Source organism: Cygnus atratus, chromosome 1 (assembly GCF_013377495.2).
Source record: "Cygnus atratus isolate AKBS03 ecotype Queensland, Australia chromosome 1, CAtr_DNAZoo_HiC_assembly, whole genome shotgun sequence".
NCBI lineage: Eukaryota > Metazoa > Chordata > Aves > Anseriformes > Anatidae > Cygnus > Cygnus atratus.
The window spans coordinates 74,249,860-74,275,646 of NC_066362.1; the positions used below are offsets into that span (position 1 = coordinate 74,249,860).

Here is a 25,787-nt window from a genome sequence, read left to right on the forward strand (position 1 = left end):
ATTACGCCACACGAGCCCAGTTTGCAGTCTCCAGTTTGCTTTCCCGGGTCTGCCACCAGTACCTGACTGTTATAAATGACTGAGTCCCAAATAGGATTACAATCAAAGTTTACAATTTATTAAACGAATAGAGGCAAGCAAACAGCGTTGGGTGTGCCGGGAGTCTCTGCTCCAGCAGGATGCATGCCTGTTACGTACGGCGGCTGGTTTTTATGCTCCTAGGCTAATACATATTCATTACTACTTCTATAAGAGGCAGGGTTATTATAATTGGTTTCCAGAATCTGAAACCCTCCCAGGGACGCCTGTGTATCAGTCTCTGGTGGTCTCTCGGGGGTCGCTCGGGCTGAAGGCTGGTGGATTTCCTCCCAGACTTTTGTCCTTCAGTCGTCCTTCAGCTCCCCCTTTCTTGTTATTTGGTAGCCTCTGGGCCGGATTTCAGAAACTCTCGCAACATCCCGTGCAGTAGTCAGCAGTTTTCTCTAAAAACCCCTTTGTTCTCTTATCACCTAGACTTGGGCCTCAATGTTAACCCTTCAAATCCCTTAGTGACAGGAATTGCTAGACCATTCCTTACACTGACCCCGTAATTAAAGCTGTTGTGCATCTTCCACTTCCCTTAAAGTCATCATGGTAACTCTGCCCCCTGCACCTGCTCTTCTTTCCACAGACCTTTGCCACCTCACCTCTGCAAAGACACCTTCATATTTAAAAGGCAGAGTGTTTTGGAAATACAGGACAACAGAAAAATGAAATTAAGCAGGAGTCAGAAACACTTCAGATCTCTTCCAAGTCATGACCTTGCTACCCAGCCACAAGTCACTTCCATCTGAGAAAAGGACAACAACAGAAGCTGCTGTGGGGCTTTTCTCTGGCTCCAAAATTCCTGGACAACATACTGGCCATTTAAGAGAGAAACAGACTGTATTTTCTTTCTCAGAAAAACTTTGACACAGTCAGTCAATGACCCCACTGGAAAAATGAACAGTCACTGCAGGTAAACTTGCTTACCTAGCTACAGACACAATAAATGAAAACCTCAACACCTTAATAGTCCACCATGCTTTTCCATCAGAAATGGTTTACTGTCTAGCATTTAAACATGAATATTGCAAACTTAATTATATGTTAATGAAAAAGCTTGCTCAAAGCTTAGTTTATTCAAAATATAGTTAATTTGCAAGCTTAAACAGTAAGCAGCTTTGCTTTTCATTAACTTACACTTCAAACAGGAAAGGGAAACACGGTATCTTGATGTAAGGCAAAAGTAACATCTGAGAACAATAATATGTATTTCCATTTTCCCCAGTTTCATACTGTTGGAATATTCTTTTTAGCTCTGTTAGTTTATATTTACTATTCAAACCATGCCAAATCTGTGACTGTATCTCAAATGTAATGTGCTTGTATATTCTGCACTGGTTTATGGAGTGGGTGCCTATACAATGGATTAGTAAAATTCTGTAGCATGATTTAGGAATCAAACACAGGCTCTTTATCAAAGTGTTCAGAGACATCAAGCATGTTATAAATTGGCTCATAGAATAGAAAAACAGATTAAAACATTCTTATTTGGTCTTGCTGTATTTTTTATTCAACCAGCTGTTTTCTAAAGAATTACTTGTTTATAACAGGGTTAGACAAAATGATGTTGGGAAGGGAATACAACCCTTTCTTTTATTAAATATCAAGAACCAGATTTGGTTCCCCTGACAAGAATCTGCAGAAGTGCAAACACCAGATTTACTTACACCAGAGGAGTGGGCCACAAAAACTCAGAGCACGCAGAGAAAAATCAACGTTTCCTTGATGTGATAACCTCCCAACCAGGCAGCACCAGCTAATCCTCCCCCCCATGCCACCTTTACCCAAGGCATAGTCCAGAGGCTATAAAAAAAGCCACACACTGGAAATGACTTCCGGTCACAAGCAACAGTTATGAAATTCAGGTTAACAGACTTGGTGGAAAAGGCTGCACTGCTACCATATCTCTGCCAATTGCTCTCCTGCTCCTCACCCCTACCCTCCACCAGAGACAGCCCAATTTTACCTGCTCAATAATGACGTATTGCACAACCTGCTTACGATATTACAGCAATGGCAGCGGGGATCTGTGAAGCCAGAACAAACTTTAAAGTCTCCCGGTAAACTGTTTGAGCCCATTAAGGAATAAAGCAAGATACCTATGGAGACTTGCACATGAAAGAACAAGTATTTCTGATTTAAGTCTTTCAAAATGTCACATACAACTAACTTGTGTTAGGGAAGCAATTTGATCTTGCAGTTCATTTGCACCACACATTTGGTTTTTTCCTCTGTAAAAATATAACAATGTATTTATCGGTGCAAAAGGGATTATGCTCATAGCAGTCTGCAGAATGCTTTCCTTTAACAGCTGTGCATTATTACGATTTTCAAAGGCAGGACTTGAAGACATCATCATTGCTATCTAAGGATCTTTCTTTGGCTGGGTGATCAAGAATTAGACAACAAATTCTCATCTGTTAATGTCACCACTTGCGCTCAGCGTGTTTGGTGTCCTGTTAATACACAGATGGAGGATCAGATCAGAGGCCAAGTGTCAGAGCCACTGACTGCAGGAAATTAAATCAGTTTAGATGGAAGCCAGAATAATATCAAAACTTTTTGTTTTTTAATCACATCCCAAGCTTTATGTAACACAAACATGACATAATTTTAAGGTCAAGGGAGCAGATGAAGTTTTTGAAGGAGTTCAGGTTTAAAAACCTCAGAGAAAGAGCAAGGGTGACAATTGACATGAACTGTGGTTAGCTAGCTGCATCCAGGGGGGCCTGCTGGGTTGCATCAGGATGTTTGCTGGACAAATGCAGCTAAGAAAGTCCCACAAGAGTTTGAGAGCCCCCGCATCATGACTATGCTGTCAGAAGTGGCAGAAACTGAGCTTTGTTACTTCCATCAATGCTTCCCTCTTCTACCAGCTGCAGAGTAAGCCAAGCCAGGATCTGTCCACCTCTATCTGGAGGGAAATGCAGTCATGTCAGTCTCTCCTTAACATGCTTGACATCAACGTTTTCGCTAGCTGCATGTTACACTAGGGCTGCAACAGCCTGAAGCTGGCCAGTTTGGCCTTAGCTTAGCAAGAAAATCAGGGCATCTTTCCATAGCTGTGCAGGTGACCCTTCTGTTACTACAGTCTCACATCGGCATGTGATCCTAGGTCCCTTTTCCAGGTTCGAGTGAGCAAGTAATGAAACTTTTATCAAAGACTTCAATTATGTCATTAAAGGTAAGTTCCGATTTCATTTTGGCTACCTATTCATCTGGTGTCCAATCCACAGTCTCCTGTCTGAGAACAGCTGGCCACTTGTGTAAATAAGTTTTTGAACCTGAACTTTCATAGTATCTGTAATCTTCCTGGAGATGCCATGGTTGGTTTTCCCCTTCTCCTGTTTCCAGAGCAAACCAGAAGCAGAAACACAGGGTGGGTGTAATAACATCTTCCATATTCATTTCCAGAAGCAAAGAATCCAGAATCTTTTACAAGCATGTGTTACACTTTGCAGCATTATGGAGTCTCGAACGAACAAGAGAGAGAGATAAAGAGCTACAGACACAGAACTACACAATTCACTGGCCCTGAACATGCACTAACTTCCAGTTATTCAGGGTGTGTGAAACCTTGCAGAAACACATATTTGAATATACAATATTAATACAGCAAATGTCAAACACAAGTGCATGCACAGCGGCAAACAGAGCATTCAAATTCTTGGTCTTGCTCTTCATGTTTCTTTAGTCTTGTATTTGGAATACAAGCAATACAGAATCCTCATTGTAGACTTCATATCTCCTTTCACAATATCTGTGGATGCACAAGAAACAAACAAAACAAAACCAAACCAAAACAAAACAAAAACAGATGGGAAGTGTTAGCAATCCCTGGAAGAGGAGGAGGCTGCAACTGCCCAAGAATCTTCCACATTTGCCTAGTTATAACATGAACGTAGACAGTCTAATTGCAACAAAAAGCAAAACAGGAACCACAGAGTTAGCAATTTATTTATGTATTAAATGAACATAAGGAAAAGGGACCTTTTGCTGCACTATCTTGCTGGAAGACAGGATAAATAATGCATAGTGAGAAATAATTCTTACCTAGCTCAGAACAAGAGGACAGAGTAGATAATTTAATAGAACTTTACACCTTTTTTTTTTTATGATTCTTCTGTGGCATGACTCGTGTCGGGAATTACCTTACACTATATTTTGCTTGTAATGTTTCTATCATGTTTTGCTGCTGTAGGTTTTTTTTTTTTTTTTTTTTTTTTTTAGTTTTCAGCTTCCATGTTCTAGCTAGGCAACCTGCTCTTGTGTTTAATAATTACAAAGGAAGACGATAACTGCTTTAGAGAGCTTACTGTTCTTCTTACATTGTTGTAAATCACCAGAAGAAACACTAACAATGAAACACCAGCAGATGAGATCCTTTAACAGTAAATAGAGTAGCTGTAATAAGTACCTCTAAATCATATTAAATTCAATCACTAGCTGAGGATTTTCCCCATGACCTACCAGCTATTCTAGCTTTAGGTAGAGCAGTCAGTCTTTCTGATTCTCAGGACATCTTCTGAAATGTGTCTTCCCATATGAAACAAGTTTGTTTTTAAATCACTAAAACTTTTTTTGAGATAGGAAAACGGCTTTCCCTCCAGCTCAGCTGCTGCACTTTCACTAAGAACTGTCACTGTTCTAAATCTGTAAAAACTACTGACTTATTAAATGGTTTAAGTTTAGTGTAAAGTTACTGAAGTTATAGCAATGCAACATTTTTAGCATAGGAATAAAAATTGTTCAAAAACAATTTTCAGCTTTATTATTATTCATTCTGAATGAGGAACTATTGGGCAGTCATATAATAAAATGCATGAGTGCCACACTGCAGAACCTACTTTCTTCAATTACTCTAACTTTTGCAAGCCAGGATGTTAGCAATTCTATTCCAGACAAGTCTGTGTGTCATGACTCACCTTCAGAGTTCACAGAAAAATTTAGAAGACCTCCATCTGTCAGCAAATCCAATGCAAGGTTAACGTTGTGAAGCTGTGGATGAGAAAGGGAGAGATCAATATAACAGAAAGTACTTTCCATCTAGCAGCACAGTGCCCAGGATGTTTTTGAAAGCTATTTCTCTAATAGCTGGAGTAAGATACTGATTCATAAATGCGTACTCACTTCTTTAGTTTTGATGGAGGTGCTCTTCAGGATTTCTATCAATTATCACATAAAATCAGATGTAAAATCCATCTCCAACAAAACGTATCCCATGAGGTGGGAAGAACAATCCATTTATTTAAAAATAGACCTTGCATGTGAAAGCCTTGTGCTAATTGATGTTTCCATGGGGAAAAGAGGCTAGATTCATAACTGGATCTAATAGATGCATGGAATTTATTTCTACTTATTTTTAAAAATTAATAATAAAAAAAAAGTCCATATGCTTACTGCATTTGGAACTATATATATATTTATATATAAATGAAGTAAAAAGATGTCTATATTTCATTAAGAATTACAAAGATTAGAAATCTTCTGATCAGCTACATTTATGAGGTAGAAGTTTCTGCTTTAATGTATGAAGATGTATATGCATGATAACAGTAGTGATGATATCCTTAATATTACTCAAGAGAAATCAAGCATACCTCTATGAATAAAGGTTGGGGTTCTTTTCCTGATTATTTTTTCTCTCTTGTTTTTCTTTCACGTCCCCACATAAAAGGAGCACCAAAGGCATATACAGTAATTATGAATGATATTTTAAAATGATATAATATCCCATTTACTAGCTTCTTACTAGCTTAAGGGCAGCTGTTTATTTGGATGGTAATTAGCAGGCTCCCTTGCTCTAATGAAGTACGTGTAAGAACTTCAAATTGTTTCTTCATAAATTCCTTAAGCTACTAAGCAATTTATCCTTCAGGAGGTACATCATAAAATGCTGCCATGCTGTTCCCTATTATCTTCTGACAACAAGCACTGGGGTCCCACGTGCATAAGCCAAGAAAAAACTGTGTGCTCTGAAGTGAAGTAACAGATTTCTGTTTTACCAGGTTCTGTGATATACAAGTAACTGAGACTGACAGTTTGAACTCAAGCTTGTTTTCTTCCTTTCATAGTCAGCACACAGGAGAGCTTAGGCTCATACACATCTAAACAATTTTCTGATCAGAATGAATAAATAAAATGTTTTCTTATTTAATCGGCACAGGTAAAAAGGTCACATTTTTCCCCTTGTAAGCATATGAGATTTACAAGGAAAGACAACATGCAGATTTCAAAATAAACCTTCAGACAGAAATACTGATAACTATCAGAAATACTGATAACTACCTAAGAAAGGCAACCTAGAAAAATAAGCTGTTCCATCCAGCTGCATTTCCAGACTCAAAATAGCTGGCAAATTCTCTAGGATTTACAATCTGACAGAGACTGGGACGTTCGGGGTACTTCAACTCCAGGACTCTTTTGACAAAATAAACCAAGTCCGCAGTTTTAATAAACATAGGGGCCCTCCCAGGTTTCATCTCCTTACCAATGTTCACCCCTGGTTCCAGCCTGACATATTTCATGATTATATCCTTTGTCTCAGGACACATGCTTTTCTATCAACATGAGAATATAGGTCTAGATCTTATTTGCAATTTCTTATAATTTTCATTGTTTGTAACGAACACCCAGAAAACTTGCACCAAATCTACCCACTCACAACATGGACTTCTTGCACCTGCAGGCCAGTCACCTCCAGGATTTTGGCTCCTTCTTTCCTCAGCTCTCCAGTCCCTCTAATGTCCTCCTTGCCCTTTTCATTTTTTGTTTTTGTTTTCCTCTTCAGTACCATTGCTTTAATCCCAGTTCCCTCTCCTTGTGATTCACAAGGTGTACGTATCAGCTTCGAGCTTCAAGCTTCCAGCTTGAGTGAAAGTTGATGCACTGCACTGATCTCAATGGCGTGCGTGGTTGTCACCATTTTTATAACACAAATGATATATTTTAAATCTTAGCAAAGGTTATATTTTCACACTTTACTGTACCACTTAACATCAAAATTGACAGGGAGGAAGATGCCAAATGGGAATTGAAAGACATTTTATGTACAAATGACAGTTGAACCATGGTAGTTCAATATTTTTAGCTATATTGTCATCCTGCCTTTTTTTTGTTTTGAACAAACAGAGAAGAAATAAATGGTAAATATCACTTGGGCAAAATGTTCAACTGCAAGTCCAATACTTTAAAGTAACATTGCTAGAATGTGTAGTATTGTATCGCGCCAGTACACAATCCCATTGTATCCCCTTCTCTGGGGCCAGTGAACAGCACATGCAACAATGTAAGAACTAGAAGGTCTGAGCTCTGGTTTGTACCTAACATTTCAGGACATCTCATTTCTTGAAAGAGATCTGTGAGGCCTGAATAGGGCTAATCCAAAAACAAAAAGATTACCTGCAAAATATTAAATGAAAAAACAATAATCGACATCCTCTGAATGAAATTACTAGAAACGTTAAAAGTTTACTTCTAATTCAATGAACCAGAGCACGCAATTTTGAAAACAGGGCAGAAGAAGAGAAAGGGAAGGAAAACAAATGCAAGTAAGTGCTTTGATTTTATTTGACTCAACCCTTTGAAATATGTTTTCCTGTTCTGAATCATCTTAGATATAAAATCTAAATTTTCCTAATACCTTTAACAGTCATCAGCTTACAGCAATGACTTTTTGACAAAATCTGAACCTAGGTCTCAGACAGTTGTGCTTTTAAATGTTTTAATAAAAAGCCCCATAGAAGTATTTATTATTTAGTAAGGGACCCTTGAGAATTTTCATCACAGATAAATAGTGCCCAGGGTGATTAACTGTGGTTAGACTGGGAATCAAGAGAAAGATTCATTTGTGTGGGAAACCCCAAATGCAAATCACATCAGAGGAGAGATTCCCATCTCAGCCAGCTCTCAAACAGAAAGGATTTGACACATTTCACCTTCAGAGATCTAAATTCACACAATCCAGAAAAACCAGCCAGGGTCTGATATTTTTCTGAGCTATCCAGTGACTCATGGGAAAAAAGTTCCGCAGTTTTCACTGATTTTATGGTGTGCAGGCATACAAAACCATCAACTAATGGTTATCATTGGTCAGCTTCCTAGAAGTGCCAGTGATCCAACATGGTCAGCAACTGAGTTTTTGTCTCTTCTGTGATCCTAGCCACACAACAGACAACTTGAAAAGATCTCAAATATCCCAAAATATTTCAATATCATGGATCTGTGGATGAGGCTTTCACAGCAGCATCCCAGCATCCACTACCTTCTGGTTGATCCCCTTTTTTCTTTGGAAGCACTGATAAAATATGCCTGTTGGAGGCTGAGAATGGAGCCAGGCAAAGCTGGCTGGGTAGATTACAGCTCCCAGCCTTGGGGGAGGAAAAGAGTCTCAAGAGCTTCTGAAGCACAGAGGGGACTTTCAAAATGTTCTGGTCATGTCTCAATTAAGGTATATTTTTAGGATGGTGTAAGGAAAGCTATATGGATCCAGTTCTGTTTTGCACAATATGTCATCTGGTTAAAGATGTCAGTTGTAGGACAGACTTGTAGGAGGATAGCACATCAGTTCCCTGCCACAGAGAGCCTCTGATTTTCACTGGAAGGCTTCAGAAGCATGTATCTACCTAAATAAATGCAAGTAACAATAGTTTGCCTCACATGAGACAATAATTAGTTTTTGAAGGAGAAAACAACCTGTCCCAAAGTACTTCAACAGCACCTAGTGCCTGCTTTTGGATTGTCCCAAAGAACTACCAGCAAACACCATGCACGCATATGACTTTATATGCAGCAGGAGTAACAGTAAGACATAGGGCTCTTCACTGGCATATGGAAGCAATAAATACACAAGATGTTTGAAGCTTCAAGCTCTAAGTGATTAAATAACAACTTACCATCTCTGTGGTGCTGGCTGGAGTCAGGAAGAAATCCCTTAAATTCAGAAAGTAACCCTCCAGTTGTCCAATTAACAGAAGTAAGATAACTCCATCTGCAAACTAGAAGAGGAGCAATGTGAATATTATTTATTATGTGGGCTTTTAGTAAATTCCTCAGATAAATGCCATTCTAGTGATAAAGGAATTGCAATGGTACTCTGGCAACCAGACGGTCCAATGACTCAGCTTCCTTGACCTCTTAGACGGTGAGCTTCATATGTACTTACGTAACGCTGCTAAGCTCATATTAGTAAAAATACGACCTTGCAAAAGGACAGCTATTAAAACAAATTGTTCCAGATGTGAAAAGACTTCAGACGACCACAAGCAGCAAACACATGACTACACTTATGCCTAGGGGCTGAGATTTATGACAAAACCCTCTCAGAACTTCCTTCCTCACAGCTGCCCACCAGAAAAACCCAGAAGAGCAATGGAGCATGGCTCCACTCCTCGTCTATGCAGTGTAAATCACAGGGACTGACACTGCATCCAGGGGCTGAGCGACTGAAGTAAAGCAGGACTTGATGGCTGATTTCTTCTGCCATTACAGTGCACGTGTCTGCAGAAGCAGAGAAAGAAAATGCCACCGGGGATGTCCCCGAGTTCACGTTTGCTCGCTCCCCAAAGACAGCGTAGGTGTGTTTATGGGACCTGGGAAGGTGATCCTCAGGTGCCCAATGAGCACTTCTGCAACTTCATGGACTTTAAAGAAGCTTGATGTTCAGAGGATGGGGTTTTGAAATTTAGTGAAAATCAGGCCTTCCTACCCTAAAGCAAATCCAGCATTAAGGATCACTAAACACCAGCAACCAACCTGGCTTTCAGTGTAATTGTCAGAACAAGCCTCATTTCCATCCTGACAGAAAGAGTATTCAGGAGTTCTCTGAAAAATGTACTCTGAAAAGCAGGACTCTGAAAATTACTCCCTGTAGCATTATAAGGACCATGCAGTATTCAATACAACGTTATATTTTACCACTACTTACTAGCTTCAGAAACTTCAGAGACTGAAGCCTGACATGCTAACCCAAAGCTAGATATAATTGTGATGTCACCAAGTTTAAAATTGCTACAACAAAAAGGAGGAAACATAATGGTAACAGGAAACACTCGAATGACAAAACATGTTGACATACAGCTCAGAGCAGGCTACCTGAGATTCCATGTCTTTCACATTTAATCCTAATTTTCCAACATGCTGGTTGACGAATTGCAAAAATACCTAAAGAAAAAATAAGGGAAGGAGAGAGGGAAAGGAAGGAGAATTTTATTCAGTGAAGTTATGAATTATGTTTTACCCTACAGATTTTAATGTCCATTAAAGAATAAATAAATTACCTTTTTTACATCATCCAGTCTATCTGGAGCACGGCTAAATAATTCATCAAAGGCATCATCCGCTGTATCAAAACAACATTAATTGGTATTATTTGGAACAACTGGAAGATTCCTCCTAAAAGCCAGAAACAGAGAAGCCCCTGCTGTGAAGGAGCTTCATTGGGTTTGCCCTCCCTCCCTGTTAGGGTGTTGCTGCAGGAGCGCTGTTAAGAAACAGGTGGATCCATCGCAGCTCTGAGCCACAGTCTGCAGTCTGCAACAGTCTCGCCAACTAGAGAGCCCTCTTCTGGAGCCATGCTCTGGGACTTTGCTCTTTGTTAAGCAAGCTGCTTTAAAAATAGAGACAGCATTCTGAAGAGTGAATTTCAGATTTCTCTTTCCAGCAGAATCAGCCTACTGGAAGAAATACCTAATTATGTTTTTTTTTTCACTATTTCAGCCCACTCTAGAGGCCACTTAGCAGAAGAAGTGATAAATACATATTAAATGATACATTTTGCACCTCTGCAAAGATTAAAATGTTAACATAAAGGGCACAGCAGAGAATTAAACAGTTGCACTGATTCACTGGGAATGAAATGTGCTCCTTTCCAGAAAGGAGGAGCAGCTCATGGAATACAAACCAAAAGCCTCACACAGAAGCTTAAGCAGTGCCCATACCTCCTACATGCTTTGCACACGTGGACATTTTTCACCTCAGGTGTTTCATGCCCCTCAAAAGCCCTAAGGGTAAAATCTCTGTGGAGGCTGCTTTTTCTACTGAGCTGCCTCCCACCAGCAGATTCCAGAATCTCATCTGCAGGCTGCAGAAAGGAAAGGACATTGGAACTCTTTACAGGCAATGAGAAGCACAATCCTCATGGCACTGTGCTCATAAGTAGTTCCAACAGAGAGAATGTGATCAGTGCACACTGATTATTTCTTTTAATTCAAGGCATAATTTGTCCCTTACTCGGGGCTTCTCTGCTGGATCATCAACCCACTGTATCATTCCCTGTCTCACAACCCATCCATATTTTGCCTGCAACCCATGGGCAAAGCAACCACCCCATTTCCAAACTGTTGTGCTGATCTCAACAGACCTTAACAGGAGACATTTGGAAAAAAGTGCTAGGAGAAATCCATGAATCTTCACTAAATGTAGTGGGAACACACTGATTTTTTCATGAGGTGAAAATGGATCAGAATCTCAGACATAATAGAGCATAATAGAGCAACACTGAATTTGGCAATGCCAATACTTACTTGACTGCTCTTCTAAATTCTCTCTAGACGTGCAATAAAAAAAGAATTAGAAAAAGCATTCAGCAGAATTAATCTTATTCATAAAGAAAGCTTATCTGGACCATCAGGCATCTTGTAAAACAGGAGATACAGTGCAAAGTGCCATTAACTTTATGTTAGAGTAGCTTTCCAACGGACATTTTTAAACACACTAGATATCTGTGTAGGCACCTGGAAGCGTATGAGTTTTTAACTGACCTAATAAACATTTATTTTATAAGCACAATCTGTAATAACCTCTTTCAATAAGCTGCTCATGATATTAGAATTTGAAGATGTTCTAACGTATAAAAGATGATAGTAGAAAAATCTGTTTCTAGTTCTTAGAATGATCTCCATATTTTCTCAGTGTATAAACAGTATCCTACTACTCAACTCCTTTAATAATCACAGCACCTCACAAACTCAGCAAGCTCAAACCTTATTTCTTCAACAGTAAAATAAGGAAAAAACTGACTCATTTATCTTGAATTATGGACACAATAGCAATGAATTAATAGTAGATTTAAACAATTGTGGCTTTATAAAATTTCCTGTTTATTTGGGGACATAAAAATTTACAGTACTAGATGTGTATTACTATATGTTACTATAGTCCATGGCAATAACAACCTCAGAAATACTTATATACATTCTCTTACAGAAGTTTAAATAAAGAGTAGAAGAGGAGGGTATTATAACCTAATACCCAATCTGAAGAGAAAAAAAAAAAAAGAAAAAAAAAGGAAAGAAACCAGAAAGTTCACATACATATATGCATGTCTGGTTTCATGATTTTTGTCATCATCGTGATCCCAGCTATTTTTTCTAAAGGGAGAAAATACCCACAGTATTTCCTTTCTGATTGACAGTGTACAAACCAGATATATTCCTTCTTACTTGCTTCCTGTGATATATTCCACTGCACTTGTCATCCTTAATCCTTCGGAGGTGTTCTGTTAAACAAAAAATAAGTATTTTTGGTTTAGTTACACAAAAAAATCTGAAAGCATTAAACACACTTTCACAAACTGTTTGCTGTCAAATGATTACCAGAGAGCATTTATTTAAGAAGTCCAGTACAATTAGTATAGGCACTTTCAGAGGTTGCTGCTCCCTTCTGCTCTCTTCCCTCCTCAACCAGAAATGACCTGTTTCCCCAGCAGAGGAAGCCAAAGGAAAAGCATGAGGCCCCTCAGCTGGTGAAGTTCAGAGACTGATGTGTTCACTTGGAGCCTTGACGAATGTAATAAGCTGTTCAGGGCAGGCACTGATTTATTTTGCGAGTCTCCCTGCATTAAGTGTTCAGTTTTACAGCACCAGAGATGCTCACCTCTGTCTTGTGACGACCTTGCTCCATATCCTGCCACCCATCAACAAATCCTCTAGCTGACGACTTAGGTTAGGTGGGTTGCTTAGATTTAAGATGGTGATTCTCACTATTTCTGGAGGTACTTTGGGCCTTTGTTTACAGAATCATAGTAGCATTCAGGTTGGAAAAGACCTCCAAGATCGTCTAGCGCAACCCTTAACCTAGTACTAAAGTCCACCACTAAACTATGCTACTAAGTTCTACATCTAAGCATTTCTTGAAGACCTCCAGGGATGGTGACTCAACCATTTCCCTATTCCAGTGCCACACAACCCCTTCAGTAAAGAAATTTCTCCTAATATCCAACTTAAACCACCCATGGTGCAACTTGAGACCATTTCCCCTCATCTTATCACTTGGTGCTTGAGAGAAGAGCCCGATCTCCCCCTTGCTACAACCTCCTTTAAGGTAATTGTAAAGTAGAATAAGGTCTCCCCGAGCCTTCTTTTCTGCAAACTAAACAACCCCAGCTCCCTCAGCCACTCCTCATAAGACTTGTTTTCTATATCCTTCACCAGCTTCATTGCCTTTCTTTGGGCACAATGTGTTTATGACCTTGTACCTTTTTCCCTCTGTATATATCACCTTCCTCAACAATTTTCCCTTCCTGCCCTAAGACACTCTCAATCCCCTCTTCCAAGCCTATGCCTCATGGGCTTTCCTCACTTTTCACCTAACAATTACTGTTCCATTGGGTGCATTAATTTCTCCTATGAAGAACCAGCTCATAACCATAACCCCATCATCTCTGTAGCTACTCTTCTCTCTCTCTCTCTCTGTTTATCTCTCAGGGTTAATATCCATTGCCGATGCTGCGGTTTCATAGATAATCCCTCCTGATTTCTGCACAGCTGAGGCACTTGCAGCCACACAGGGCACTAGAGGGAGGGCTCTTTTACAAAGAGTCTGACTTTTCACTGATGGGATGGATCCACATGACAGGAGCATCTGACTGTGGCACAGCAGCAAGCAATTAGACTCCAATTAGAAATTAGAGGGTCTATTTGTGCCTAAGTGGTAGGCTGGGATGGGGTCCCAGAAGAGGCTGTCCCTGCTGGACACTTTGAAACCTCCTGAAGTGAAATACACAGCTTAAGTACATACATGGTCCCAGTTCCAATTATGATCCTCCAAAGAGGCAAAGTGTTAGGTAATGCCATACAGTGTGCAGGGCTTCCAACATGACTGAATTGCAACCGTACTGTTAAAACTGTGACACAGCTGTGCTAATTTTTGCAATTGTATCCCAAATTGTGGTCTATCTGATGTTCTCTTGAAGTCCCAGAGCTGCCTTTAAGAAACACAATAGAGGAAGAAAGCATGTAGATCTCAGCTTGTAGAGAAAAACATAAAAATGTGACCCTAATGGACAGTAAAGACTCCCTTCCACTACAGAAATAAATCCTCAGCATTAAACCAATGTCATGATCAAAGAGTGCAGGCTTCTATTTTAAAACACTTAGAGATAAAACCAGCAAAATTTCCTCCTCTTTTTTTTTTTTTCCTTTACAGAGATCAACAGCTGTTTTCAGTTTGAACTGTCCATTTTTGGATCAAGGAGAAATAAATGGCATAGTGTTTCCATCCTTTTAAAGTTACAGCATCTGAACTGAGCACAAAATGATGGTCTTGTCGTTAAATTAAAAGGCATAGTTCACAGAAAATAAAAGTCTCTCTTTTACAGCTGCACACACATTTCTCCCTAATTCTAAGCAAACTAAGTCTTGTGAATGGTCTCTAGGATCTTCAGTGACAAATATTAAAACTATAATTACCTCAATGATGATTGTTTCCACTTGAACATTTGGAGGAATAGCCAGACTGGGTTGGAAGTGCTTTGCTATTGTGACCAGAAGATGCAGGGTGCTCAGTAAGTCCTTTGTTAAGATAGCTATTCCATGTAAAGAAAAGAAACAACAGTTAGTGTGCAAAACAATTAAACCTCATCATAAAAAAATAAGTAATATCCCTGTGCAGAGCATCCCAGAGTCATCAAGGGCTATAGCACAGGCAGGACATTAAGTTGGGGTTTATATCATATGATGATTCAGCAATAACACAAATTAAAAGTCCTTTCTGTGAGACATACACAAGGATGTTGAGGGCTGTTAAGCCACAATCTCAGAGGATGGAGCTGCACCCAGTCAGCATCAGATATTCCTGTCTCACTTGTGATTCAAATAGTAATTGCAAACAGATCATTTAATTACTGCTCTGGCACCCCTTTGCCTCACAGCAGTCTTATAGCCAGGGAAGCCCTAGGATGAATAATTTTGTCCCATTTCACTTCGGAACCTACATTCCACACTCCATTTCAGCTGACTTTCATCCAGTTGCAAACACTTATCCATAGCTTCCAGAATCACAGAGAGTTTCTGCCGCTGTTTTTTTTCTGTTAATGCGATCTTGTCAACATCCAGCTTGAGAGATCCTAGTTTTTCTTTGACAGAGAGCCCATATGAATAAGGAAGCATTTAACACCACCACAGAGAAAAAAAATATATATATAAAGTCATAATAAAGCACACAAAGTCTTGTTTTAAATCCCAATACCATTTAATAGCTTCCATGGCACAGACCCATGACCCACAGGCATATGCCTTGTTAAACTCCTGAACTCTCTGAAAGCCTCAGTAAAATCAGTGAAGCTCTACTCACGGGGAAGTACTCAGCCCATTCCTTACAGCAGCATCCCCCATCCACACATCACACTCCACATTGCTCCTTTTCCTAGTGGAAGCTACAGGAATCTGACGAGTGAATCTTTCCTGGGGATACTGCACAAAGGCCATACCAACTCACATATATTGAAGAAATCCCAGCTCAGGCAAGAAAACTATGAAAATAAGCCAATCCAATTCACACTGCTCTCTTCAGCCTTGGGAAAAAGGAAATATGACTTGAAAGGCATTCCCAAAGAGAGTGAAAGGAGAAAGAAAAATAAAGCAGAAACAGGAGAGATGGAGAAACAGAAATGGTTCAAAAGGCCATCCCAAAAGGGCACATACAAAAAGCACATATAAAAGCACATTGTAGTATACAGACAGAGCCTCTTAGATTTTCACCAGTTCCAGCTCAGTGTATTAAACCTGGAACCTTTTCCTTCTTTCCTTCTTTTTTTTTTCTTTTTTCTTTTTTTTTTCCAAGCTGGAAAACATATAAATTGTAGTGCTGATCCCATGATCCCATCCAATGTTTCTGGTAGCATCACAAGTCACCTTTGTACTCTCGGCTTATGAACTCCTCCCTCTCTTCAAAAGGACTCTAATTTCACACTTCCAAGTTAACTTTTTTATTATGTTAACTAGCAGCCAAAAAGACTTTCTGAGAAGAAAAATAATTGTATAAAACAATAGTGGATCATCAGGCATTTGTTCAGAATTACCATTATCACAACTTGTTCATAGCTTTCTCCATTCAAGAGGATGTTTATTCTTTCTTCAAAAAGTTCCTCCAAGATTTATTTGGAAGCTCAAGTCAAAGAGGCAGCTTACCCAAGAGATGATGAAGTACCAGCCCATCGTACAGATCTTCTTCCAGACTTTTAACTACTATGTGCTCCTGTTTCAGAGTTGTGTTAATCCAGTCAATCAATAACTGTGGAGGAAAACAAAGCAGCTGAGAATTAGACTCTTGTTGTTTGGACAAGTCCTCAGTGCTATGCTGTGTTTCACCTCTTTCTTTCATCCCTTATCACATCTCATTTTGCCTTCAACCTCTACTTCCTTTGTGCTTCTTGATTCTTTTATAAAGAAAAGGAAAGTTAAGTGGCAGTTAGTTCTCCCTAATAACACCAGGCTCGTTGGCCAATTTGAGGCAAATTTTTAAGCGTGGTATACACCTCAAGTTATATTCCTACGAATTTTGTAGAAATAGATACACAGATAGAGAAGCAGACCCTATTCCCAATTCTATTAGGGAAAAGGCTTTTCACAGAGTAGACTTTCCACCCTCTGCCTATATTAGACATGAGAGAATTCACACAGAAAAAAGTTTGTAGGAAAAGAGGCTTCACTCATTCTGTGAGTTGTTTCCTGCAAGCAGGAGACCAGAAGAGCTTCTCAGTATTTCTCCAAGTACCTTCTTTACCCACACATGCTAATATAAAAGGAAGAGGATTTGCTGAAGCAGAACTGAAAAGCAGCAGCACCAGCCAGCTGTTAATAAGAACCTCTTTCAAAGGGACGGATATTGCTCCTATTGATATTGTTATCACTGCAAACGAATATTTGGAGTTTGTTGTACTGACAACACCCTCCTTACTTGCTGTAAGCAGAAGACAATTCATAGCAAATCCCTGTAAGTTAGCCAACAGTAACAAAAATATAAGAAATGGTTTGTAAAAATAAAATATAAATCTCTGAGATGCTTGAAACTGCTTGAGGAAAAAAAAAAAAAAAAAGGCCTAGCTCAGGCACTTCCCTGAACCGAGGAGCTGACAAAGCATGTGAGCATGTGTAGCATACTTCCTCAACTAAGAAGTATACACCATCTTCTAAAGCAGAAAGCTGTGCTCCTCAGCTTGCAGGTTAAGATCTGGTGATGCTGTAGATGTGCAAGGGATAAACCTGCACCCCAAGTGTCACAGTACAGGCAGGTGGAAGTCAGAAAAGCAGAAAGTACTGCTAAACATGGATGTCTGAGATTCCTTGTTGGCTACCTCAGCTCTTCACAGCCATGGCCATAGCCTACAGCTCAGACAATTCTTTCCAGCCCATTTATTGGGGCTCTACTCAGCTGTAGAGCAGAGTTGTGTCTAAAAATGAGTAAATCAGAAAAGGAATATTTAAAGACATTTGCTACTGGCTTCTAAATGTAACCATATTCTCTTTTACATGCTGGTCAATATTTATAGTCACTACAGCGAGCCATTTCACATTTCCTAGTTCCCAAAAGCCCTTCAAAATAAAAATGCAATGCAAAATAGTTATTTTCCCAAGTGAGTTCCTTTGCTTCCCTTTTTCTTCCCTTGAAGGTAACTCCATGTCCCCCCCACTCCAACCTCTTCTCTGAAGGAGCCACAAACTCTTCAGATCAAGAAGGCTAGCAGTGGCACTGGTGGGCACCCAGAGGATTCCCTCCTTTGGGTCCCAATTTCTACCTCCCCATCTTCTACAGAGAGGAAGTTAGACAAGGAAAAACACTCTTTCAGGAGTCTCTGAGAGGAAATGGATTAAGCACTGAAGCTCACAGAAATCTTCATATAGTGAGGAAATCTCTTCATTTTTGGCAGTCTGAAAAGAACAAATTCAGTGTCTCTGTAGACAACATAATTGCATTTTGCAGCACTACCTTTCAGATTTTCTCTTTCATATAAAAACATTGTGAAAGCCTGACACAAAAATTAAATCTTTTTGATCAAATATGCATGAAGGTTTAAGAAAACATAATATAGAAGCATACATATTTATGGATTTATGAATGCCATATAACACACACATCAGCACAAAGCTTAAGCTTGTTTTTGCAATATTCATAACATTTTCAGTATCTCCATAAAGCAAGAAGTGCCGGTCTCAAAAGAGACATGCCACTTTTCTTCCAGGAAATTTCAGTATGCTAGCCTTCCCCTGGGCTATGGCATTAGAAAAACACAGTGATTGAATGCACAGGGGGAATTTTCAAAATTGCTTGGAAATAAAGCACTTTCCTGTGAAATAGGATTCATCCTTCACAGCTACCTCAAGCAGACAATGAACTGCACAACTGCTTGAAGGCTTTACTCCTGAATTCCAGTGGTGACTTGCATACCCTCATCCCTTCTTTCTCTGCTCTGTCTTATCCCCTTCAGGCTGCACCACAGCTTGCCCCAAGCTGGCGGTCACTGGCAGCCAGCAGACAGGAGGCAGAAGACAAGAGAGAAGACTGCTGCCAATCAGCACAGCAATCCCACAGCCTTTTTTCATGGGATCGGGAGAGCCAACCTGCATGTATTCAAACATCTCCCATTAGTCACAGCAAGTGTTGACGTGGATGTGCTTTCAATTACAGCCAGTTGTCCCAGTTGGATTCCTGTTGCCATTGCGCTACTGATACAGCAAAGTCACAACCAGGTACTTCTGGTGCAATGCATCCATATGTCCCAGGTTACAAGAGAGATTATGCAAGGAACTCAGATTTTAAACCTACCCTCCATTTCACACACAGCAGCGACCACTCTGGTGCAATATCAGCACTCAAAATCTTGGCGTTGCACTTGGCAAAAGCCCTGGCTCCCTCGTGCACAGATCAAGTGCCAGCACCAGGACATGTCCACGTCCTCAGAGAGGGTGGGACCAGGGCCAAGGAGCCAGGTAATTTACATGGCTGAGCAGCCATGCAGCAGATGATAGCAACCCGAAGTGAGGGTTAAATGCTATAGCAAAAGAAACAGTACCAGTTTTAACTCCTCCAATTTGGGATTGTTGCTTGCAGTGGGTTTTATAAGTTTCTTCTTCTCTCCTATGAAAGGAAGCAAACAAGATCCATTACAATTATCAGACATGACTCAAGTTTTCTATAAAATCTGCTGTTGGTTTTACATTATCCAGTATCACTAACTGACATATGTAGAAACTGTCATTTTTTATTTTAACTGATTCTCTGTGAGGAAGAAAATGGCTTACCAGACTATTATGACTGCTGTCAGAAATTAAGTTTAAATATAATTCAAATCAATAAAATCTACAGGGACAATTCTGGAAACAAAGAAAAAAAACTTGGGCATGTATAAAATTTAAATCTCAGTTAAAGGATCAGCTAGAAGTTGTGTCACTTCTTAATGATCTGCCTTGAGAGAGTCAGATGCTAAATTAACCACACACACAGAGTTTATTTGTTGCTGATAAAGCCATGGGAATGCTGCTGAAAAATAAACAATTCATTTGTACTGCAAGTTTTCTGCTTAGCAATTCAGGTCATTCCTTGGACCTTTTTCTGTCCTGGCTCACAAAGTATGTACCTGGAGTGATGACATTCTCAACAAGGAACTGATTAAGGGCAGCAGGCTGTGTAAACACATTTAAGATGTCTGGATCCATTGTATTTTTCACTCCTGGTAAACTGTTAAAAGATAAAGGGGAAAGGAAACAGGAGTAAAGAATACATGAAAAGATCAAAGTGGGTGCTAGGAAGAAAACAAACTGAAGGGTTGTTTTTTTTAGTTACTATTTTTATGACCTATGGATTACTTCTAAAAACAATCTGAAAATACCTTCATTTTTTCTGCTAATAATCAGACTATAGGGGGAAAAAAGCCCTTTAGTACTAAAACTTGCCTTAATTCCAACTGTTTCATTTGAATTAGTTTAGTAAAATCCTATTTCAATCGAAAAGAAAAAGCTATCAGTTTTCTTGGTGTCAATACACATATGTTATAAAAATGACCAATACTTAAGAATTATTAAATCAAGAATGTGGTAGTTAAATTAGAGACAAGCTTATAAATATAAACAGTTTCCCCTACTAGACCATCTGGCATATTTGTGGAGAAAGAATGGCATACTTCTGGGTATGCAACCCCAACTTCATGTTAGAAGCACAAGCTGTTGCGTAGTGTCTCCAGGATTTGTACTTCATACACAGTCAACAAACCCCGAACTGTGGGTGAGGTTTTCCAAGATGGCTAGGAGTCATTCAGAAGGACAGCAGAAGCCAGAGAATGGGGCTGTGGGAGCAGGGCAGAGGCCATATAACCCTCCAAAGAAGTCCCATCACACAGAAGTTCACAAATAAGAGGTTGGCAAGATTATCTCCTACTTTTCTCAAAGCCTCAAATCCAACCACAGTGCAAGCAATGACAAGTCTGAATTTTTAACCACATGTATAAATTTCCATGTATAAGGCTGTGCCATGCTGCCTACACAGCACAAAAGCTAAAGCCAGGCTCTACAGGCATCTTACAGAGTAAGAAATGTTCACTTTTAAGTGCTTGCTTTTGTAGTCTTCATGTTCATGTAAAGGTTATTCGTTCAAGCCTACAGGACTAAAAAAACTAGGATGCTTCAGCTTGGCAAAGTGTAAAAGTTAGGGACAGTAGTACCTGAGTGGTCTCTTAAAAACAGACGCAAAAAAGTAGGATGGCTCATCATTAAACCAAAGGTAAGTTAACTTCAGTGCAGAAGAAAGCAGAGTTATATACTGCAACTGTATGTATAAACGATAGCCTGCAGAGGTGGGAGGACTACAGACAGATTGTGTCTCTGAATCCAGGACTATCACGGCAGCATCTGCACTAGCACAGGCCAGAGGTCACATCCCTCCTGACAGTCCTAATCTCCATAAAAACCAGAGCAGAGCAGACAGCAATATGAGCACCAGGAAGGCTTTTTACACTCCTCTGAACGATGCGTTCCCAGCTGCTGGTGGAAGTGGGGCTCCAAGGAGGATAGACTAACCAATAGTGCCACTAATCAATAGTGCCACCTCCTTGTGGAAGGGAAACACTCTCTGCTTGCTGAGGTTCAGTGCTGCAGGGCCACTGAAGGAGAGAGGAGGCAGGTTTAGTTCCTTTTTAAAAGAAAGCAAGATGCCTCACGTGGCAGGGTCACACAGGAGAGGACTCCTACTGTCTACCTGAGACACCTAAATTAGGAGTTGTGTCTCTCAAGGCTCCCTATGTAGTCAGTAGCCATGGACAGGCACCTTTAAAAAGCAATCCAGAGCATTTAAATGAGGGTCTTGCCCCAGTTTGCATTTTTCAGCTACTCCTTCATGCTGTTACCAAAAAGACAGTCTGAGCTGCTAAAGCAGGTGCTTGCAGTTAGACATGAGGACTACCCAGCCCTATAAGCACAGTGGAGCAAGAGAGTTTCTGCAATTGCTATTCACACTGCCCAGAGATGGTCCCCAAAGTGGCATTTCTCTGATAGCTTTATACTCCAAAAAGCACAGTGCCACTCCGCAGGCTCAGTATTCATTAAAAGCTCCAGTCAAAGTGCATTATGAACATGTATTTTATCACAGATTTTGCCAAGTCAAAACTATTGGTAGAAAATGGCAATTAAATGCTTTTGCATGTCAGTCTTGGAAAACAAACCGATATAAACAAATACCCAGCAAACCATTAGGGAAGAAGGGTCACAAGAGAATCTGTCACTATAGTGGCTGCAAAACTGAATGATGTGTCCAGAAACATGGTTGGTAATGTAAGATAGTTAGGAGAAATTGAGTCATTTAGCGCCTGAGGAGCAACTGAACAATCTGAGACAAGACTGTCCAGATGGAATAAACTGGGAGGGAAAAAGTAATTAATACAGAGAAACTTAAGTCCAACTTACTTTTAAATTAGGTTTCTGACATCTGTTATGCCTTGGGAAGTCACACTGATAAGCCTTAAGTCCATGTAAACCACAGCTTATACCAACTCAGCTTTGCTGCAATACTTAGCTTGTGTCTCTCTTACAATTTTTTTGAATATTTACACATCAAAATAATGCATACTGCCTGCCACATCCTCAGTCTCTTTTGGCCAAGGAACCCAAACATCAGAAAGCTACTCTTTTAACATTTGGAAGCCTGTAAGACAGGGTCTGAAATTGAGAATTTGCAACAACAAAAGCTAATGTACTCCAGGGCCTCAGTCCCGTGTGCCCTACTTGGTCAGAATGTTAAAATGGCCATACTGAGTGAGAAAAAATATCTTATATCCAGACCCTTACAGCACCCAAAGTCAGATGCTTAGGGGAAAAACAAAAACAAAACACAAACAAAAAACAGAGCATACACAAGATACTTCCCTAAAACACTCTCATGAGCTTCAACAGCCTGCAGCTCAGCCTTCCTAAAGCAGAAGTGGGGTCCTAGTAGATGCTGCCAATAAATTTACTTCCCACGAACTTCCCGGCCAGCCCTTGAAGGTGTTTATCTCTCACCATTCAGCTGCAAGGAGTTGAAGAGTGTGGCTTCACCTGGCATGGGGAACCACCCCCTTCTGCTCGCTCTGAACCTGGGCTAGCTCCCCCTGAAGCTCCCCACTACACATGGTGAAAAGGAGACCCATTGATTCACCTTCTTCGCATCACTGTTACTGTACTACTACCCTACACCCTCAACAGTCATCTCTTTCCAAAGCTGAGGAAGAAACACAGCCTATGTCTTAGTCATCCTTTGCAGGGAAACCAGTCTGACCCATCGGTCATCCCAGATGCCCTTTTCTGAACCCTCTCCAGAGCTACCACATGCTTTTTTTACTGCTGGGAAGGAGAACCATGCAGATTTAGGGAGGTGCCCTGTAATGTTCACTGCGCTATTCTGCACTCCTTTCTTCCCAATTCCTTATGTCATTTGCTGTTTTGATCACTGCTGAGCTGACACTTTAATGGAAGTCTCCATTATATCCCCAAGATCTTATTCCTAAATAGCAACACTCCACTCTGAGCCCATCGTTTACCTGTAGAGCTTGTATTGTTACTTTCCCCCTCCTCACATTTATCCACATGGATTTCCAACAGCCATTTCAGGGCCTGAGAACTGCAGCTCCTTAGCATTTAATAGACTCATTACTTATTACTAATAATTAGTGTTCTCAAGCAGTCCCTCATGTGGCAAGACTCATTGCTGTGAGGCTTGATCCAAGGCAGTAGCCTTTCAAAAGACAACCTGCTGCAGAAAGAGCATGAAATGGAACATGACAGGGTTTGGACTCCTCCCTGAATTTAGCTGCTTAATGAGAAATAGGAAGGGATGGGAGATTTGATTCTTAACCACAAGCCTCCATGTTTGCTGCAACTAACCTTTGCAGATCATCACTTAAATTTGCTGTCCATGCCTGTTACTGATGTTCTATTTTCTCCAGCCTCCTGCATGAATTATTTACCACTGCTCGGAGAAGTGATCATTGTAGGAGACAACTGCTTGAATATAGATTGTAGTGGCATTTCACAATGGAATTTTAAAATAAAATTCAGCTTTAATTATTCAAATGAAAGTATTATTTAATCATTTAATTATTTAATTGTTCAAATGAAATGGCTTAATTTGGTCCTTCGTCTTTTACTGAGACATCACAGGTACACATACTTGTCCATTTTAAAGTCAACAGGTGTTGTCTTTCTCCTGTGCCACTTGCTGAGGTACAAACAAGTGAATTTTAGTTCAGCCAAGAACTAGGCTATCGCATAATGTTGCAATGCAACAATGACAGATAAAACAATTAGTTCTCTAAGTGGGCCAGATCAATTCACTTCTCCTTGAGCCTTCACACAGTCCGGCTCCCAGATATCCTTTACATATGATATAAAACATTAACAAGTGAACAGCAGTCTCTGACATCCAAACTGACCATAGAATATATGCAAGGCACTTACTGACGTTACCAAGTTGTTTCAACTGTTGAATTTCCTGTTTGAAAAACACAAAAGCCCTACTCCGCATTAGCACAAACACATTTCCTAGGAACAGTTTTCTAAGTAGATCAGACAAAGCAGGGAATAAAAAACAATTCTGAATGCCAATGATAATATTTCTGCCTTCAGAAAACCTGAATTAAAAAGTAAGAGAAAAAAGGAGAACATGCATTGTCCACCCAGTTTAAAACTTACTTTTACTTCCTCATTCAGTACCAGACTTTTCAAGAGCTATTTTTGCTCACTAGCATCAGAAGAGACATTGTCTCAGCAAGAACAATCCACATGGATGCAGGAAGTTTTACAGATGAAAAAAATAATCAAAACTGCACCCATAAGAGTCCCTTTCCCAAACTTACTATTCTCTCCTTCAGTAATTTTCCGGCAACTCTTGGCAGATCTTCTCACGGCAAGTGGGATGCAATTTACCAGGAGCTGAGGCTGCCCCCGAGGCTCGGCTCCATGCTGAAGCTGCAGCTCCTGTGCAGGGCAGCACGAAGCACACACACTGTGCGCGAGGGAAGTTGCACCACGCAGTACTGACTGCACTCAAAAATGAAACCAGAGATGCATCCGGAACCTCATTGTCTGTGTGCTTGGTCCCTGCTGGAGACTGGAATAAACAGAAATACAAATGCAGGAAACATGCATCCCTGCAACTCCTGAGATGCCAAAAAATAATAGCAAGATACTGTCATTCTTCCACAGTACTGCACTGTTTACTAGTCCGCTTCTTGGGGGTGGCTCACAGAGCAAATTTTCTTTGCATTTAATAATAGAACAACCAACAGCAGATAAAATCATCATGCTACATTACACCTTTAACTCATGGTCCTTGGAGCACTTTCTAAGGCAGATCGTCATTTTTCTTTCTACCTGGCAGAGGGAACCAAGGCAGAAGGAAATGAACTCATTTGTCCTTGGACAGCTAGTTAGCCACACCAGGGTCCAAAATGCTCATCTGTTACAAGAGTTACCTCCGCTAGGCAGTGCTGATGCTCTGCGCTCCCTTTTTTATCACAGATTAAAGAGGGAAAGCTCCCCACAGCCATCACTTTCCCTGGACATCTCCTTCAGATATCACTTACAGTTGTTAACTCTTTCGGAAAGAAAACAGTGATTCTGCAGTCCTCCATGAAATCCCAGAATGAGACAGTAGACAGCCACACTAATTAAGCTGGTCTGGTTTAATGCTATTAAGGGACTGACTCCTGTGTTTAGCTCCACACCATAGATGAGAACTGATAGTTCTGCATGAGCTAAATGGGATAAAGGAAAGTGGGCTGAAAACAGATTTCCAGCTGCCATGAATTCCTAGTGACTGAGAATGTAATCCCAAATCTTTCATCTAAAGGTCAAAGTGAAAACTTAACTGTATTTTCTAAGCAGATAAGCACAACATTACAGCAAATCAGAAAAGACCTAGAGTACCTTCTTATTTATGCAGGAGTGCCTGCCACAGCCCAG

The 25,787-nt window shown here is 40.2% G+C and overlaps 1 protein-coding gene across 1 annotated transcript; it reads right to left on the reverse strand.

Moving 5' to 3' along the window:
• Nucleotides 1-91: 91 nt before the first annotated feature.
• Nucleotides 92-24,884, reverse strand: PARVG (parvin gamma). The gene is made up of 13 exons (XM_035550948.1): nucleotides 24,680-24,884; nucleotides 19,937-20,037; nucleotides 19,373-19,437; nucleotides 16,491-16,593; nucleotides 15,296-15,436; nucleotides 14,772-14,887; nucleotides 12,525-12,580; nucleotides 11,607-11,629; nucleotides 10,362-10,423; nucleotides 10,177-10,245; nucleotides 8,979-9,080; nucleotides 5,010-5,082; nucleotides 92-3,844 (listed from the first exon to the last, which is right to left on the reverse strand). The coding sequence occupies exons 2-13, from the start codon at nucleotides 20,013-20,015 to the stop codon at nucleotides 3,765-3,767; spliced, it is 969 nt and encodes a 322-aa protein (XP_035406841.1). The 5' UTR covers nucleotides 20,016-20,037; nucleotides 24,680-24,884; the 3' UTR covers nucleotides 92-3,764.
• Between the last annotated feature and the right edge of the window lie 903 nt (nucleotides 24,885-25,787).

What these genes read in the sequence shown, in the direction of transcription:
- PARVG (XM_035550948.1), bottom strand. Translation starts at nt 20,015, where the DNA reads ATGGATCCAGACATCTTAAATGTGTTTACACAGCCTGCTGCCCTTAAT. An exon ending in TGGAAACAATCATCATTGAG is followed by an intron (nt 12,581 to 14,771) that starts GTAATTATAGTT and finishes TTTGTTTAACAG; the next exon opens with AACACCTCCGAAGGATTAAG. An exon ending in GAATTTAGAAGAGCAGTCAA is followed by an intron (nt 10,424 to 11,606) that starts GTAAGTATTGGC and finishes GTTTTGATACAG; the next exon opens with CGGATGATGCCTTTGATGAA.